The sequence below is a fragment of the Barbus barbus genome (assembly GCF_936440315.1).
Source record: "Barbus barbus genome assembly, chromosome: 19".
In the NCBI taxonomy this organism is placed as follows: Eukaryota; Metazoa; Chordata; class Actinopteri; order Cypriniformes; family Cyprinidae; genus Barbus; species Barbus barbus.
In genome coordinates, this window is record NC_136747.1 from 24,188,617 (window position 1) to 24,205,078 (window position 16,462).

At 37.4% G+C, this 16,462-nt stretch overlaps 1 protein-coding gene across 1 annotated transcript in view; it reads left to right on the forward strand.

The window, feature by feature from the left end:
- Positions 1 to 16,012, forward strand: part of trappc9 (trafficking protein particle complex subunit 9) — a 217,634-nt gene extending 201,622 nt beyond the window's left edge. The window contains exons 22-23 of the mRNA XM_079441154.1: positions 14,152 to 14,375; positions 15,714 to 16,012. Of these exons, the coding sequence (XP_079297280.1) occupies positions 14,152 to 14,375; positions 15,714 to 15,884 (395 nt within the window). The 3' untranslated portion in view covers positions 15,885 to 16,012. The remainder of the gene's footprint in view (positions 1 to 14,151; positions 14,376 to 15,713) is intronic.
- Positions 16,013 to 16,462: the final 450 nt, after the last annotated feature.

Genomic DNA, 16,462 nt, shown 5'->3' on the forward strand with positions numbered 1-16,462 from the left:
TTAGCAAACCCAACAACTGTTGTACATCCCCCAATGAGCACAGTGTCGCAGTTTTCCGTCATGTTATTACATTCGGAAACATTTCGAGAAGCGCTTGCGTTCCTGTACATCTCAATCCTCTCTTTCTCTGACTGTGTAATCTGTGCAAACAGTTTACCTCATTAAAACACCCTCACACAGCGATGGTGACCAAGGACAAAAGTGATTAGATTGTTTAAATGGGTTGTGTTTGCATCTGTGTGTGGTGTTTATTCATTTCCCGCACATTAAGTGTTCAGAATAGCACATACAGTGTCTCATTTACATAATTAGGCTAAGACAACGGCGAGATTGAGGAGAACGCATGGAGCAGAGCACGTCCTGTGATGGAGATTTTCCAAAGTAATTTTAAGTTGATTGTTTTTGCAATTTAAAATGAAGCACTGCTGTTTTCTTCCACCACCTTTTGCATCGTCTGAAAAAAAGTGGCGTCCCCGTTATACCCTCCGATGTGTGCTTCGCATCCCAATGCCATAATTACACACATTAGCGTGTGTGAATGCATACATGTGTGTTAAACAGCTCCTCCAAGTATGAAATAGTTTGTCTCCACAATAGCCAAAAACAGTATTTTTCCCCACTGTCTTCCTCACAGATGCTATCTGACTGATAAGAGCGGTCGTTTTGTGCGTCTGTGTTTGTCTTTCCATTCACTCAGCTTGTGTTGTTACAGAAACGCCCGCTGCTGTCCCTCATACCCCTTCAAGCCAATTAGTGTCCCTCCTTTACTGAACTAACAAATATTTACAGGCCGGCTTTGTGCGGCTCGCAGCTTGAATGATTCAAAGCTGTCAGGATAGTGCATTTTATGACAGGTATGAATGGTCTTTTGTGTTGTTTGGTCATTCATACTGAGTCATTGGGTTTGTTTTGCATGTGAAAGTGTGGTATGCTGCGCACGACTCTTAGCTTTTATAGAAGCTCACAGCTTTCCGTATGAAGCTCCTCGAGGGGGTTTGAAAGACAGTACACGCCCTTTCAGAGGTTTGCGGTTTAGTATTTTCTTAATAGAATGGTTACAGTCCGTTAACTTCAGGGTCTCCAACAGCGCTAGCTAAAGGTGTCCTTGTTAATTAACTCATGGTAGGCTGTTAGCATGAGGGTTTATTTAATATTCTACAGATGTTTAATGTGGAGTCTCTTGTCCTATATACACTATACACACACTTATATGTGTGTGTGTGTGTGTGTGTGTGGAAAGAGAGAGCAGCTTTTAGATTTTTATTTTTTTATTTTGCAATTTCTGGAGTTGTGGCTCTGCGTTGTTGAGCATTTTTTTTTTTTAATGAACTTATAAATATCAATGCTACTCCGAACAGCTTAAACTGTTGCCATAAAGAATTTGATTTTCCACAGTATTAGCGATTAAAATAGTTTAAAAAATAATTTTATATGCCAGAAATAATGGATAATGGATACATCCATCACAAACCTTGTTCTATGTAGAATGTAATGCATAATGTAGGGGTGTGTGTGTGTGCGCGTTTTGTGACAAATGAGGACATAAATTTGTATAATGACACAGGTATTACACCGGTATAACAAGGTGAAGGTGACTTTTCAGGGCATTGACCCATGTCCCCACTTTTCAAAACGCTTATAAATCATACAGAGTGAGGTTTTTTGGGGGGAAAGTTGAAATGCACAGTCTCCTGTGAGGGCTAAGTTTAGGTGTAGGGTTGGTGTAGGGCAATAGCACATACAGTTTGTACAGTATAAAAACCATTACGCCTAGGGATGTCCCCACTTTTCACAAAAACAAACGTGTGTGTGTGTGTGTGTGTGTGTGTGTGTAATTTGTTTTTAATTTATTTGTGTACATTATACCCTACAGCGGACAAGCAGTTTGGATGGATGTATACATTATCCATTATTTCTGATATATAAAATAATAATTATATATATATATATATATAATACTTTTATAGCTGTACACAATATATCCTACATAGAACAAGTGGTTTGGATGGATTTCGCCATTATCCATTATTTCTGCCATATAAAACGAACAAAAAACTAACTTTAATAGCTAATACTGTGTAAAATCAAATTGTTATGGTAACAGTGTAAGCAGTTCTGACTAGCACCTTTACATTTGCTTCATTGTTAATGCAGATACTTGTGTTTGTGTGGATATTACCGATTTCTTAATGAACAAATGTAAGCATTTAGACCTCTAAACTTTAGCTTGTGATGTTCAATAATCCTATACTCAACTGCATTAAATGTTTGCTTTTTGATTAAATATAATCAGCAACAGATTTTATATACCTCTAGTTAGTCAAACAGCTTGAGTGTGTTGACGGGGTATGTGTTTGGTAACTGCAGAGATGAACCTTGCTGATATGTGAAGTTATTGCAATCATGAAAGTCTTCAGGAGCCGTTTTCCCCCCACTCTTCTTAACCTATAATTACCCGGTTAAATTTAAACTCCACAGCAGGTCAAGTCAGGAATCAAATCAAATTATAATCCCTACCGGATAATCAGGGAAGGCCACTCGGAAAGACAGTCGGCGTTACCTCTGATTGTGTTTGTGTGCATGTGGGGTCGTTTTAAAGGCTTTGCCGGCAGCGGTTTGACTCTGCTGATCCTAGGTTGTGTAAAACATGCCGCAAAATTGAAACCCCTAATTAGTTTCCTTTTGTACCTGATAAAGAAAGATTTGTCGCTAATAGCTGGTTGGTGCAGCATTTAGAAACCCTCGGCTAAGCCAAGTAGCAAAAGCGGTGATTTTACCCCTTTCCCTAGACTTCAGATTAAGAAGTCTCGTCAGGTAGCCGTTGTCCTCAGATGCTGACGGATAAAATGATGATTTTTTTTTTTTTATGGTTCTCATCAAAGATATGTTTTGTTCTTTGAAACTAGTTTTTTGTCTCACTTTCGGATGGATTCAACCAAGATTTAAAAGCTTGTCGACCAATTTCCCATGTTTGCTTTGTGTTTATTTCCTCCTTCAAAACCGATTTAACACACTTTACATTTTCTCAGTGTGGATATTGGATATCGGCATTTTTCTGGAGTTGTGGCTCTGCGTTGTTGAGCATACATTTACAGCCGGAGGTGTTGGCATAATTGAGTGGGTTTCGAGGTTGTGTTAGTGGTCGATGCTGCCGTCATACCTGCATCCTCCCACATCAAATGCTTAATCAATTCTTCACCGGCAAACAGGATTATGAACAGAAGCCTTTGTGTGCTAGAGCTCCCGATGGAGACCCAGCTTTCTGCACCTAGATCCAGTTGAGCTCCGTTCAAATGGCAGATCATTGATTGGCCCGATTGGTTGTAGGCTGCGTCTTGTTCTGTTGAAGACTTTTGTCCTTGTGGCAGATCCAGTCAGCCTTTATTCCCAGCAGATCTATCATATTAAGTCTAGTCACCTTTATACGATACAGATTGTTTCAAAGTAGCTTCCCAGTCATACCAGAATCAATGCAAACAGCTCTACAGAAAACAATAGTTACACTGACACTTGTTGTTTGATTGGAGCTTATGGACCCTCAGGTCTTGGCACAATTTTTGAAACAATCACCAGATGCCTTGTCACTGTAATCACTTTTGTGTTATTTGGTGGTTTTTAGTTTTAATATTCATAATCTTCACAGTCATGATAAATGTTGTGTGTGCAGTAAGTAGCCTTTAATGCAGCATTGTGTCCCATTGCAGTATTGAAAAATGTTATATATGTTCATATCAAAGTATTTGCATGAAAACATCACTCTCTTTAACAACTTTTTTCAAGATTCATGTGAAACTATAAATAGTTGCTCAGATAATGATTAAGTTAGGGTTGTGCAATTAATCGAATTTGATTATCATGCGCATCTCGTCAGTAAAGCTGGTTTCTTGTTTAGCAGTAAATCGCCATCACCTGCTTTCAGATGGGGCGGCAATTACTACACAGAGCCATAGTTCACTGACAAGCTAGGCAATATCGCGTTCATAATCGCAGACGAATCGCCTTCGAATAGAGAGTGCTAGAGGTAAGGGTCAAATGTTGATTAAACGTTGCCACATTTTGATTAAACATTTACATTTTACGTTTATTAAAGGGACACTCCACTTTTATTGAAAATAGGCTCATTTTACAACTCCCCTAGAGTTAAACAGTTGAGTTCTGGCGGTAACACTTTTAGCTTATCTTAGCTTAGCATAGATCATTGAATCTGATTAGACCATTAGCGTCGTGCTCAAAAATGACCAAAGAGTTTCAATATATTTCCTATTTAAAACTTGACTCTTCTGTAGGTACATCGTGTACTAAGACTGACGGAAAATTAAAAGTTGCGATTTTCCAAACTGAGGGAGAAACACACCAGGCTCTAATTAATTTCTAAAAATGGGGCGTCGTCTTTAAAAGTAATGATATTACGCAGTGACTGAAGTAGTCCCCAACTTGGTAACTAGTTATGTTATAGCTGGGGACTACTTTCAGGCGCTGCGTCATATCATTGCGCCTGCTGAACCCATGGTACGGCAGCAAAGTTCCTTGATTATTACGCCTGAATGAGAGTATAGTTCCTGACCATATCGGCCTAGAAAATCACAACTTTTCATTTTCCATCAGTCTTAGTACACGATGTAACTACAGAAGAGTCATGTTTTAAATAGGAAAAATATCGAAACTCTTTGGTCATTTTTGAGCGCGATTCTAATGATCTAATCTGATTCAATGATCTATGCTAAGCTAAGCTAAAAGTGCTACCGCCAGACCCGGAGATCGGCTGAATGGATTCAAAAACGGTAAAACTCAACTGTTTAACTCTAGGAGAGTTGTAAAATGAGCCTATTTTCCAAAAAAGTTGAGTGTGCCTTTATATTAGCAGATGCTTTTATCCAAAGCACCTTAACAAATGAGGAATACAATAAGCGATCATCATAATGTTAAAAATAAAATCATTTTTTAAAAGCGCTAAAAACACAAATGTAATGAAGGACAATCACGTGCATCTAAACTGGAAGTATTTTGGATGCAGACTTGGTTTTACAGCTGAAAATGTGTCAACAGGTATAAAAAAATTAATACGCAATACATTAATTATTAATTGATCATTAAAACCTATGGTGCATTGAGTTTATTTGTCAAAATAATGCATTGGAATGTATTTTTAAAAGTTATGCAGTTTTATATCCCTTCTAACAGATGTCCTTCCCACTGACATTCATTATGCAGGTCGACTGTAGAGACTTTAACACCGTTTCCCATCCATGTTGGATTTCAAGCTTATTTCTATGCTATCTAGGTGCATCTGATCTTATTTAACCCCACAGCAAAAGGAGAAAGTTAGACTGCGGCATTTACGACTCTGATTCCCTAAGAGTCTGTAATTAAATCTCACTTCTGTGGTTCCGCCCTCCAACACGTCGGTGTATTGCTGACAGAATGCAAACGCAGTACTACTGCAGCCTTCCCCGCTGCTACAGACACTGACAGCACTCTCATTACAGCCTGATTCCTACATTTAATAACAATCATTTGTGCAAACAATTACCTAAAGCTTAGAGTTAAGAAGACATTGTGCTGTTCTCTAAGAGTAGTAAACTGCACTTCAAAATATTTCATCTCCAACCACTTTTAAAGAAGTCGCCCCATTTTTAGAAATTAATTAGAGCCTGGTGTGTTTCTCCCTCAGTTTGGTTTGTGTAGATATAGTGGCATTTTAGCCCCAAATTTTTAGATTTCAAGCGATTTATGCTGTAATTTATAATCAAAACACTCCTTTTTCTCCTAAAATGCCTTTTAATGGCTGTTGTTTTACAGACGCTGCCTGGATTCCCGGTCCGAGGTGCGTTTCCCAAAGGCATTGTCGCAACTTCATTTGTTACCAATAGAGTTCAATGGAACTTGCGACCATAGTTGCAAACAATGCTTTTGGAAAACGCACCCCAACAGCAGTAATGTTGATGAACAGGAAAAAAAAACAGTAAATGCCTGAAGCCTGAGCTGTTGTCCATCTATTTAAGTCCATAAATGCCATTTTAAGATAAATTTTAGTTAGTTTAAAGGTATTAGCTTGTGAAAGTGAATGAACCAAGAAGAAAACACAACATTGTGACATTTAAGTCCATTTCAAAACGACACAAACAAGCTGCAGGTCTGAAACTTAACTAAGTTTAGGGAATAGCCATTATATTTAAGTGTGCCATTTTGCCTTGTTGTGGTGAAATTTCAGAGATTTTCAGATTTCAAGTCATTTATATTATAATTAATAAAGAAGACATGCCTTTTTCTCAGAAAATGCCTTGTAATGACAGTTGTTTTCCAGACACAGCCTGGATTCCCGCTCAGACTGATAATAGCACTCATGCTGATGAACAGAATAAAGACCAGTAAAAGCCTGAAGAGCTGTTGTCCATCTAGTTTGAAGTTCATAAATGCCATTTTAAGATAAATGTTGGTTAGTTTAAAAGTATTAGCTTGTGAAAGTGAATGAACCTAGAAGAAAACACAACATTGTGACATTTAAGTCCATTTCAAAACGACACAAGCTACAGGTCTGAAACTTTTACCTACGTTTTTGGAATAACCATTATATTTAAGTGAGCCATTTTGCCTATGTCATGCCTTTTTCTCCAAAAATTAAGGGCTGTAGTTTTACAGATGCAACCTGTATTCCCGCTCAGATGGATAAAAGGAATAATGTTGATAAACTAAAAGAAACCCATTGAGAGCTTGCAGAAATATTACCTATTTTGAAGTTCTAAAATGCTGCTTTCAGCTAAATTTTGGTCTATTTTGAAATACCGTGGCTTCTTAAAGTGAATGAACCATGAAGAAAATGTGACAATTTAGTCAATTTCAGAACAACACAGACAAGCTACAGGTCTAAAAGGTACCTAAATTTAGGCAATAGTCATTATATTTAAGTGTGCCATTTTGCTTTGTCGCAATAAAATTTTTAAATGACAATGTCAAATGGCAACTGTAGGACTAAGCAGAAGCCTCTCTGCCAAGTGGTTGTGTTGGCAACAGGCAAGCAGTAAGTGGAAATTCATCTTTGGCTAGTGCTGATTTAATGTCTGCCCAAGTGGTGGATTTCGCCAGTCTGGGTTAAGTGCAACACTAGAAATGGGATAAAGCCTATATTGCATTTATTGACATTTGCATTTTTATGCATTTGACCGATCTAGTACGGCGCTCGAGGATACAGAAAATGGCCTGAAATTGTTAACGACACACATATTTACTTATTTATTTAAAGCTATTTTTGTGTCCAAATAGAATGGGTTTGTGCTGCTTGAACCCAGCACTGTGCTTTATTCCCTCTCAAAAGATCTGCAATGGCGTGCCAAAGATCCCCAGAATCTTCAAAGGAGGACGATGAACAAATAATTTAGTGCAGTGTATCTAGTTTAGATTAATCATTCGTTAGGCCAAATGAAATCTCCAGTAGACTCGGACCTCCTGCGGAGAACATTTCACATCCACTCCAGACTTCCCTTTCTTTTTTTATGTGCTGCTTTGCTCATTTGACAGCTCTGTAGAGCAGTTTCACAGCGTAACCTTGCCAAGTACCGCTTTCCCTCCGTCATTGATCAGCTCTGCGGGTTGTGTTTGTCAAAGCGGCTATATTTTCACAGCTGAACTGACACTGTAACCTGTGTTTGTGATTCAGGCATATCTGATTATTGATCAGCAACTGTCAGGTCAGCTGAGCATCGAAAACCATTGACAATGAGCTTCGTACTGCTGGAGTCTCCGTGGGTTTTTCTAATAAATTTTGGTGGGTGAGAGAACAGGAAATATAAATTAGTACTACATTTTTTTAGTAATTTTAGATTTTAGCTGGTAAAAATACTAGTGTTCTAATAATTTTGGTCTCCACTGTGTATATATATATAAAAATATACTTTAAGAGTTTTCCATTGTTGTAGTTTGAAGCAATATGTTTATGTTTGATTCCTTGTGTTGTTCTGCTCAGTGAACCTTTGAATTGTTTGTTTGCAAAAGTTTGAGCCTGGAGCTTCTTTATCTTTCGATGCAGGGAAGCGTTTTGCTGCCTCTATGAGTTTGTTTGTCACCTTTGTTAATTGTGAATATCCAGCCCTATCAGGCCAGAGCCAAGGGAAGAATGTGGCAGGATGGATCCAGTAGAGGAATTCTGCCATAGAAGAAGAATAATTAAAGTTGGAAATGAGCAGGAGTGATTCTGAGTTGAGATGAATTTAGTGTCGTCCAAAACAGGAAATTCTGATTTCATCAGACTCTCTCTGGAGAAAGAGGCATCTCCAGCCGAAGGCTCTCAGCCAGGTTTGATGCCAGTCTCTTTATTTCAAAGCCAGTGTAAACGTGACTGTAAAATAAATATCTTATATATCTTATAATATCTTAAATTTATACACACACACATTTATTCATACTTTCGCATTTAAACATACACATTTCTCAATTCATCATGTGTGGATGCATTACATTCAGCGTGCATATATGTGCATGAAAGAAAAGAAAATGTCTTCATGTGCAATCATTATTCAATGCAATGCACATGAAGAAATATCAACTTAATTTATTCATTCAGTAATTTAGTCCTTCACTTTAAAAGTAGATTTTCATTAGATGATGTAGCGATGCATTAAATTCAGTGTCCATATGCACACATGAAAGAAAAAAAGCAATAATAATTCAGTATGCATGTAAATGCATGAAAGAAAAGATCAGCTGTGGTTGAGCATACATAAGCACTCGATGATTCATATGCATTACATTCCATACACTGTTTATTTGTTTTTTGTTCTCCTTCCTGCAAGAATGAAAAACTCAATTCTTTTGCAAATATTACAATGACATCATCAGTGATGGTAAGATTTCTGAATCTCGAAGTGACCTGAATTACAAAGTGGCAACTGAAAGATTTTGTTCTGACCTGTTCACATCCTCAGACTCAGATAAGAGCTATTTTTTCTAGTTGAAACTCGTAATTACGGTAATTCAGTGGGGATTTTCAAACTTTAATGTCAAATTTAAGTACTACAGACATCTGTTAAGCAGTCGGAGCTGAATTAATTGGAGAAGTTTGTGAAGACGAAGAAAAAGACGTCTGAGGGATTTCAACAGAGTGCCACTTTGAAGCATTGTAATTAATTGATCTAACCATTCAGAGTCTACCACACGTTTTTAAGCACTCGATGATTCAGCCGTGACAGTGAGAGATATCCCTCTTGTTCTTTCAGCGTTGATTAATAGCGGTGCGTCGACCAGGCTGAACTGCGTTTGAAGGACGTTGCTCTGCTCTCTAGCTTTGCAATTCAGAACGAGCAGATTGAAAAGGTCTTTTGTGTCCCTCAGACCTGATTCCCACTAGGGTTTCTTTCAGCGTTGAGTAGTGCACTTGAGAACATGTGCCCTGATCTTGAAGAAGACAAGACGCATGTTTCCTTTAGCCTTGTGGAATAAAACTCTCGAGCAGGTACAGCTCTTGTGTGATTGTCGTGGCCTGAAAGCACCAGACACCTTCATGTTTTCCAGCCGAGAGTCAGCGCTAATGTGGAGGAAATGAGTTGAGAAGATAAACTCTTGCTGAGGTCGCCCGCCTGCTGATTCTGTGCTTTTATATAGATTTCCAAGTAAAATTTACATGACAGCACTCCACCTTAGTATAACTCAAATTAATAATTCATCTAAATTACCACATGGTTAAACATTTACAGGAGGGCTGTTAATAGATCGCTGACATTCATGTTCTAGAATCTAAGAAAGCTTAGGACCAAGTTTATCCAGACCTTTAGGTAGAAACCCTTCTGATCAGGTTAGTAAGAGTTTGTTTGAAACCTTTTCCATGCACATCATGGCCAATGTACTTGTCAGAGGATTTGTGCTGTTTCAGAGTGATGTTGTTAAAAATTGCAAAGCACATTGCAAAGACTGCTCGTTCCTGCAGGTTTGCACTACACAACATCAGAAAGATCAGGCCCTTTCTGACAGAGCATGCTGCGCAACTTCTTGTCCAGGCCCTGGTTGTTTCTAGACTGGACTACTGCAATGCTCTTCTGGCTGGTCTGCCATCAAACGCAATCAAACCTCTACAAATGATTCAGAATGCAGCGGCACGACTGATCTTCAACGAGCCCAAAAGAGCGCATGTTACACCACTCTTCATCTCCTTGCACTGGCTACCAGTGGCAGCTCGCATCCAGTTCAAGTCACTGATGCTTGCGTACAGATCTACCACAGGCTCTGCACCCTCCTACTTCCACTCACTATTACGAACCTACATCCCCTCCAGAAGTTTGAGATCTGCTAGTGAGCGACGCCTTGTGGTACCATCACAGAGAGGCTCAAAATCACTCTCCAGAACATTCTCGTTCACCATTCCTGGCTGGTGGAATAATCTTCCCACCCCTATCCGGAACTCCGGATCTCTGGCAACCTTCAAGCAACAACTGAAAACTCATCTCTTTCGGCAGTACTTGACTTCATCCTAAACTTAAAAAAAAAAAAAAAAAACTTTCCCTCTATCTTTCTCTCCACCTACTAGTTTGTACTTATTTGAACAATGACTGAGACTTGGTGTTACGAGCACTTCCTCTGTCTGACTGCCTCTTCAAGATGAATCGCTTTTTGTATTCCCCAGTTGTAAGTCGCTTTGGATAAAAGCGTCTGCCAAATGACTAAATGTAAATGTAAATGTAAAAATAGCACTGTAGCATAATACTGTAGGTCATTTTCAGGGCAATTTTCGGTGTCATATAATATTAATAATAATAATAATACTTATATCAAAAGTTCAAGGTAATTTTTGGTGTCATTAATAATAATTATAACCGGTAATTTTCAAGGCTATTTTGAGTGTCATTAATAATAATGATAATAATAGGTCATTTTCATGGCAGTTTTTGGTCTCAATAATAATAATGGTGATGATGCTGATAATAATAATAGTTAATTTGACGTCCTTTGGGTGTGTTCGAGTGTTAAACAGCAGCTCAGACTCCTGTAATACACAGAACTGCAAACTCCAGGAATCAGTGTGCGCATGTGGTTTTGCCGAGTCAGGCAGTTTTCCAGCTTTCCGTCACTTTTACTGCGTCCGCTCGATGCCATGGGCAGACCTGGTTGCCATGACGACCTGTTCCTTTTTTTATGAGCATGCTGTGACACTGTGGTCACCCCCGACAACCATTCTAGATCTACAACCACCACAACAATGCTGACGTGGTGAACCTGAGAGACGGAGGTCAGCAGAATGTGAATCATTTTGACTTGGGTGAGTGCATAACCACTTAGCACGAGTAAACACTACTCCCGTTTTCTTCAGAAAATGTCAAGTTGTAGTTTTTGTATGGAGTTTGCATTTCTTTGCATGTCTGATTGCCCTTTCTCTCTGCGTCTTTGTTCTGTTCATCATTATAGAGGCATATCTCTACCCATCCCCAGCTGATCTACCTATCATTTTCACATCTCCTAGCAACAGCTCTTTAAAAAACTAAATATAACACTTGGTAAGGTGTCGCACCAGAGCCGTGTGTGTACATGCGTATGGTGCAGCTGTATGTTTCCATCCAGATCCAGCTGTGTCCATGGGCATTTGTGTGCTGTAACTCTCACTAAAGTATGACATTACACTAATTGTGCTTTCTGATGCCAGTCATCCCAACAAAGAAAAGTCCAGATCAAATTTCAGCATAAAATCAAAAGATATTAAACAGGTCCTATTTTATGACACTCTTTTCATGACAGTTAATCATATGCCATTCAATTGTGCACAAAATAATAATAATTTATAATATCATTAATACATATAATTTAGTTCGGTGATTCAAAGCTGAATTTTCAGCATCATTGCTCCAGTCTTCAGTGTCACATGATGCTTCAGAAATCAATCTAATATGCTAATTTATTATCAAGTTTGGAAACAGTTCTGCTGTTTATTTATTTTATTTTTGGAACCTGTGATACTTTTTTTCAGGCTCCTTATTGAATAAAGGGTTAAAAAGAACAACATTTATTCAAAATATAAATATTTTCTAACAACATACAGTACCGTTCAAAAGTTTGGCATAACTGCAGTTTTTTTGGTTTTAACGCAAGTATTAAAATAGAAAACCATTATTTTAAATTGCGATAATATTTTACAATATTGCTGTTTTTTACTATATTTTTTAATCAAATAAATGCAGCCTTGATGAAGGTAAGAGACCTGTTAAAAAACATTAAAAGTCTTACTAATCCCAAACAACCCATGAAACTCCCTTTTTTTTGTCGTACCCTGTTTTCTGCTAAATATTGTTTCATACATTGCATTATTTGGACGGCTAAGTGACGATGTGTTTTGTGGTCTGCGCTTGATCTTCGGCATTTAAAGGCAAAGCTTTAAATGAAACAGGAGTTGTTGGAACCAATCTTGATTAAACAGCTTGTGTTTAATCGGTGCCGGTGGCATTGTTCTGTTCCAAAAACGCTTTCTGTTTCTGGTGAAATGCTATTTTGGGACTTGAAATAACATTTGGGTTTGCAGAGTGAAAAACTTGATTTCACCAAGTCTTACGTCAGTCAGGAGGGACCATGAATATTTGATGATGCGAAGCAAAACATTTGGGCTCGGCTTATAAAAAAAGCTTGACATTTGCCTTCTCGGTTTTTGATAGCGACTGTTAAATCATCAATACCCAAACAGACGGCCATACCTGCCTCTTTTCAGAGCTCAGAATGAGACATCTACAGCTGTCCTGTCAATGAGAGATTATTTATCCTGCAGTGAGCTGCTGTAGTCCTGCGGGGCAGGTTGTCTGTCTGTGTGTCATTGACAGAGGCCTGGAGGGACCGCATCTCCCAGCATGCCGCTCTCCGGGGACAGGGCTCGTGTGACAGCTCTGCCTCAGGCGCTTGAAGAGACACAGAGAACTCCTCATCGTGATAGATAGCGACAGCTGAGAGCAGCTTTCTTCACTATCAGTAGCACAAAACCTGGATTATTTCCTCTTTCCTCTTTGTTTCATTCATGATCTGCTCTGAGATCAGTGCTGGTGCATCATGGGTTGCCACTGTTGACTCTCTGAGAGTCAGAACTAAGTTTGACGATCCGATGAAATGGTCTAGGAGATGTTTTTTGTTTAATCTTAAAGGATTTGTTCATCCAAGATTTGTTATCATTTACTCACCCTCATCATTTAAACCTGTGTGGTTTTCTCTTCTGTGGAAATAAAAGGAAATATGTTCTTTTACGTACAATAATAGTGAATGTGGACACTGCAAAATGTTAAAAAATAGTCAAAAGTACCGTTCAAAAGTTTGTTCAGTAAGGTTTTGTTTATTTTTAATGTTTTTGAAATTATAATACTGATTTTACAATAATAATTTGATCAAAAATACTTACATTGTGACATATAATTACAGTTTAAATTTGAATGTTTTCTATTTGAATAGATTTAATATGTAATTTATTACTTTGATGCAAAGCTGAATTTTCAGCATCATTGCTCCAGTCTTCAGTGTCACATGATCCTTCGGAAATCATTCTAATATGCTGATTTGCTGCAAGAAATATGTCTTATTATTATCAAGATTAAAATTAGTTGTGCTGCCTAATAATTTTTGTAAAAACTGATATATTTATTTATTTTTTGATGAATAGAAAGTTCAAAAGAACTTTATTTATTTTAAATATAAATCTTTTTTAACATTATAAATGTCACTACTCTTAATTTTATGCATACTTTAATGCATACTTGTTGAATAAAAGTTTTAATTTCTTTAAAAAAAAGACTGACCCCAAACTTTTGAACGATAGCGTATATACTGTATATTTGAATTAACTGTTCAGTAGGTTATTTTCTACACATTTAAATCATTTATTACTTCCTTTTTTATACAGTTTTTGTACAAAGTTATTATGTACATTAAAGATGAATAGTATTGAATAGAGAGTTTGCACAGTTGATTTTTGGGGGGTTGTAGTTTTGAAAAATGCGTTACAGGATGCAGTAAATGTGCAGTTGAGAAAAACAGTAGCTTGTGTTTGTGATGATTTCTGAATGGCTTCTCATTGCGGTTTAGTTTTCAATAAACGTGAGCTGAAGAGTTTTGCATTGCAACTATAAAGCATGTCAGCAGAGAAGACTGCTCTTGTTTCTCTCACGCTTTGGGCTGAACGCCTCTCTCTCTCTCTGTCTGCAGATGTTGTGGTTAACGGAAAGCCGTGTGACTGTGACGTGATCGCTGACTGCAGGGTCGGAGACGCTGTGCCGTTAGAGGTGAAACTGACCAACCGCAGCAAGAGCGCCGTCGGACCGTTCTCTCTGACCGTCATCCCCTTCCAAGACTATCAGAACGGAGTCCAAAACTACGACCTGCAGGATGCCGTCACTTTCATCGGCTCCAACACCTTCTACATCGGCACGGTGAGCTGATGACGCACAGCGGCAGGACACTGTCTGAGCCGGGTCAAATCCTCTCAGCTCTGTCACTGTCCACTTACAGATATGTTGATCAAGGTTTCTTGCAAAAGAAATCCTTTAGTTTTCCACAATCATTTTACAATGACTTTTACAATGTATATAATACATTGTATATATTGGTATACAAACCTTATACATTATTTGGCTTAAAACAGTCAACACTGAACACATCTACTTATTCTTCATAAGTATTATTTTCCACAAGTCATCAAAACTGTGCAAAAAATAGGGAATTGTGTAAAGACCCGTAAGGTTAAACAAATGAAAATTAATATTTTTCTTCATTTATTTGTCTTTATTTAAAAAAAAAGTGTTCACTCATAAACATTTAGATTAAAATGTTTTTAAAATCAAGAGATAAATTCAGAATTGTCACTTGTGTCCAATCTTTCTACAGGTAGTGTTTGTGAAATCATGACAGAAATACATAAATATATTTGTAATATTGCATAATAATTATTTTAATATTTATATGTAATACATTTTTAGATTTTAATATTTTAGTATTACTACTACTACTACGAGAAGTAGTAGTAATTACATAAACCTTTAAATTAAAATGTTTTTAAGATGATGTAAATCATAAATGTGGTCCTTTCTACCCAAACTTTTAACTGGTAGTTTATTGAAATAATGACAGAAATATATAAATGCATAATATATGTAATATTGTATGAAAATTATTATTATTTTGATGTTTATTACTATCATTACCATTATTGTTATTAATAATAATAAAACATTTAATTTAAACGTTTGTGTAATTTAAATTATTTATTTATTTGTATTGTACAAACAGTAATTACAAGCATTAATTCATAACCCTTTAGGTTAAAATGTTAAAAAGCATAAATTCAGTTATATGTATCAAAATTTTGAACTGGTAGTTTATGTGAAATTATTTCAGAAATAATATAATATTGCATGACAATATTTAATATATACAATTTTTTATATTTTTTAATTAATTAAATGGATGTTATTATTATTATATACTGTTGTAGTAGACCATTTTCCAAACACACGCGCGCGCACACACACAAAGTAGTGAATCACAAATAAAACGATGCAAAGTGAGATCTGAGCCCTTTTTGAGACCAGAAACAATGAAGTCCCATTCACTCTGTTCACATTTAAAGCGGTTTGAGTCTGGATGTTTTAAAGAGGATGGACTGTCTTTGCTTCTGCAGCTGTAAGACTTCTTTTTGCCGGCCACAGAACATGTTTGTGAGGAGTGTGTAGGTTGCAGGTGCTTGAGGAGTGTGATGTTCTCATCCGCAGGTGAACCCTACAGAGAACTCTGTGTGTGTGGGAGCTCTGCTCTTCTTATACACAGGTGATTTCTATCTGAACATCAAGTTCCAAGATGACAGCACGGCCCGTGACCTGCCGCCCGCCTGGTTCTGTCTGCCCAGCGTCCACATCAAAGCCCAGGAGCCAGTCGAAATCTGAACTCTGACCTTTGACCTGACGGGCTCAATAGGCTTTTGTAAGGGACCTGGGGGAGTTCTACTGTTTTTTTAGATGACTACTGAGCTGATCTGGATATTTATTGATTCTAGAGCGAGTGCAGTTCTAGTGTATGATGGATTTAGAGTTTGAAGATTCAATTTATGCCAAATCCTCCACCTTACTGTCCTTTCTGAACCCCTCATTCTCCACTTTAGAGACAGACTAAAGGATGAAGAACATGATTCAGGTAACCACTAAGTGAAAACATCTAAGGAGGTCTTTCAATGTAGTCCTGAATCGCTCTTTTTAAGTTATCGTGATTGTGGAGAAATGTAAAATGTGCTGGACTGCACAACGACGTCATGCTGCTAATACATGACACATTTTCAGCTCATATTTGCCCCCCAAATTACATTTGATTGAAGCCTGTTTTTAACCATATTTTTTTTGCATTATGACATTATTTTAATGCCATTTTTAAGAACATTTTTGCCTTATGTCTGCAGTCCTGCAATATTTTTTATATATTGCAATAATATATACAACAATAATTTGATACAGATTTTTTTTTTTATTAA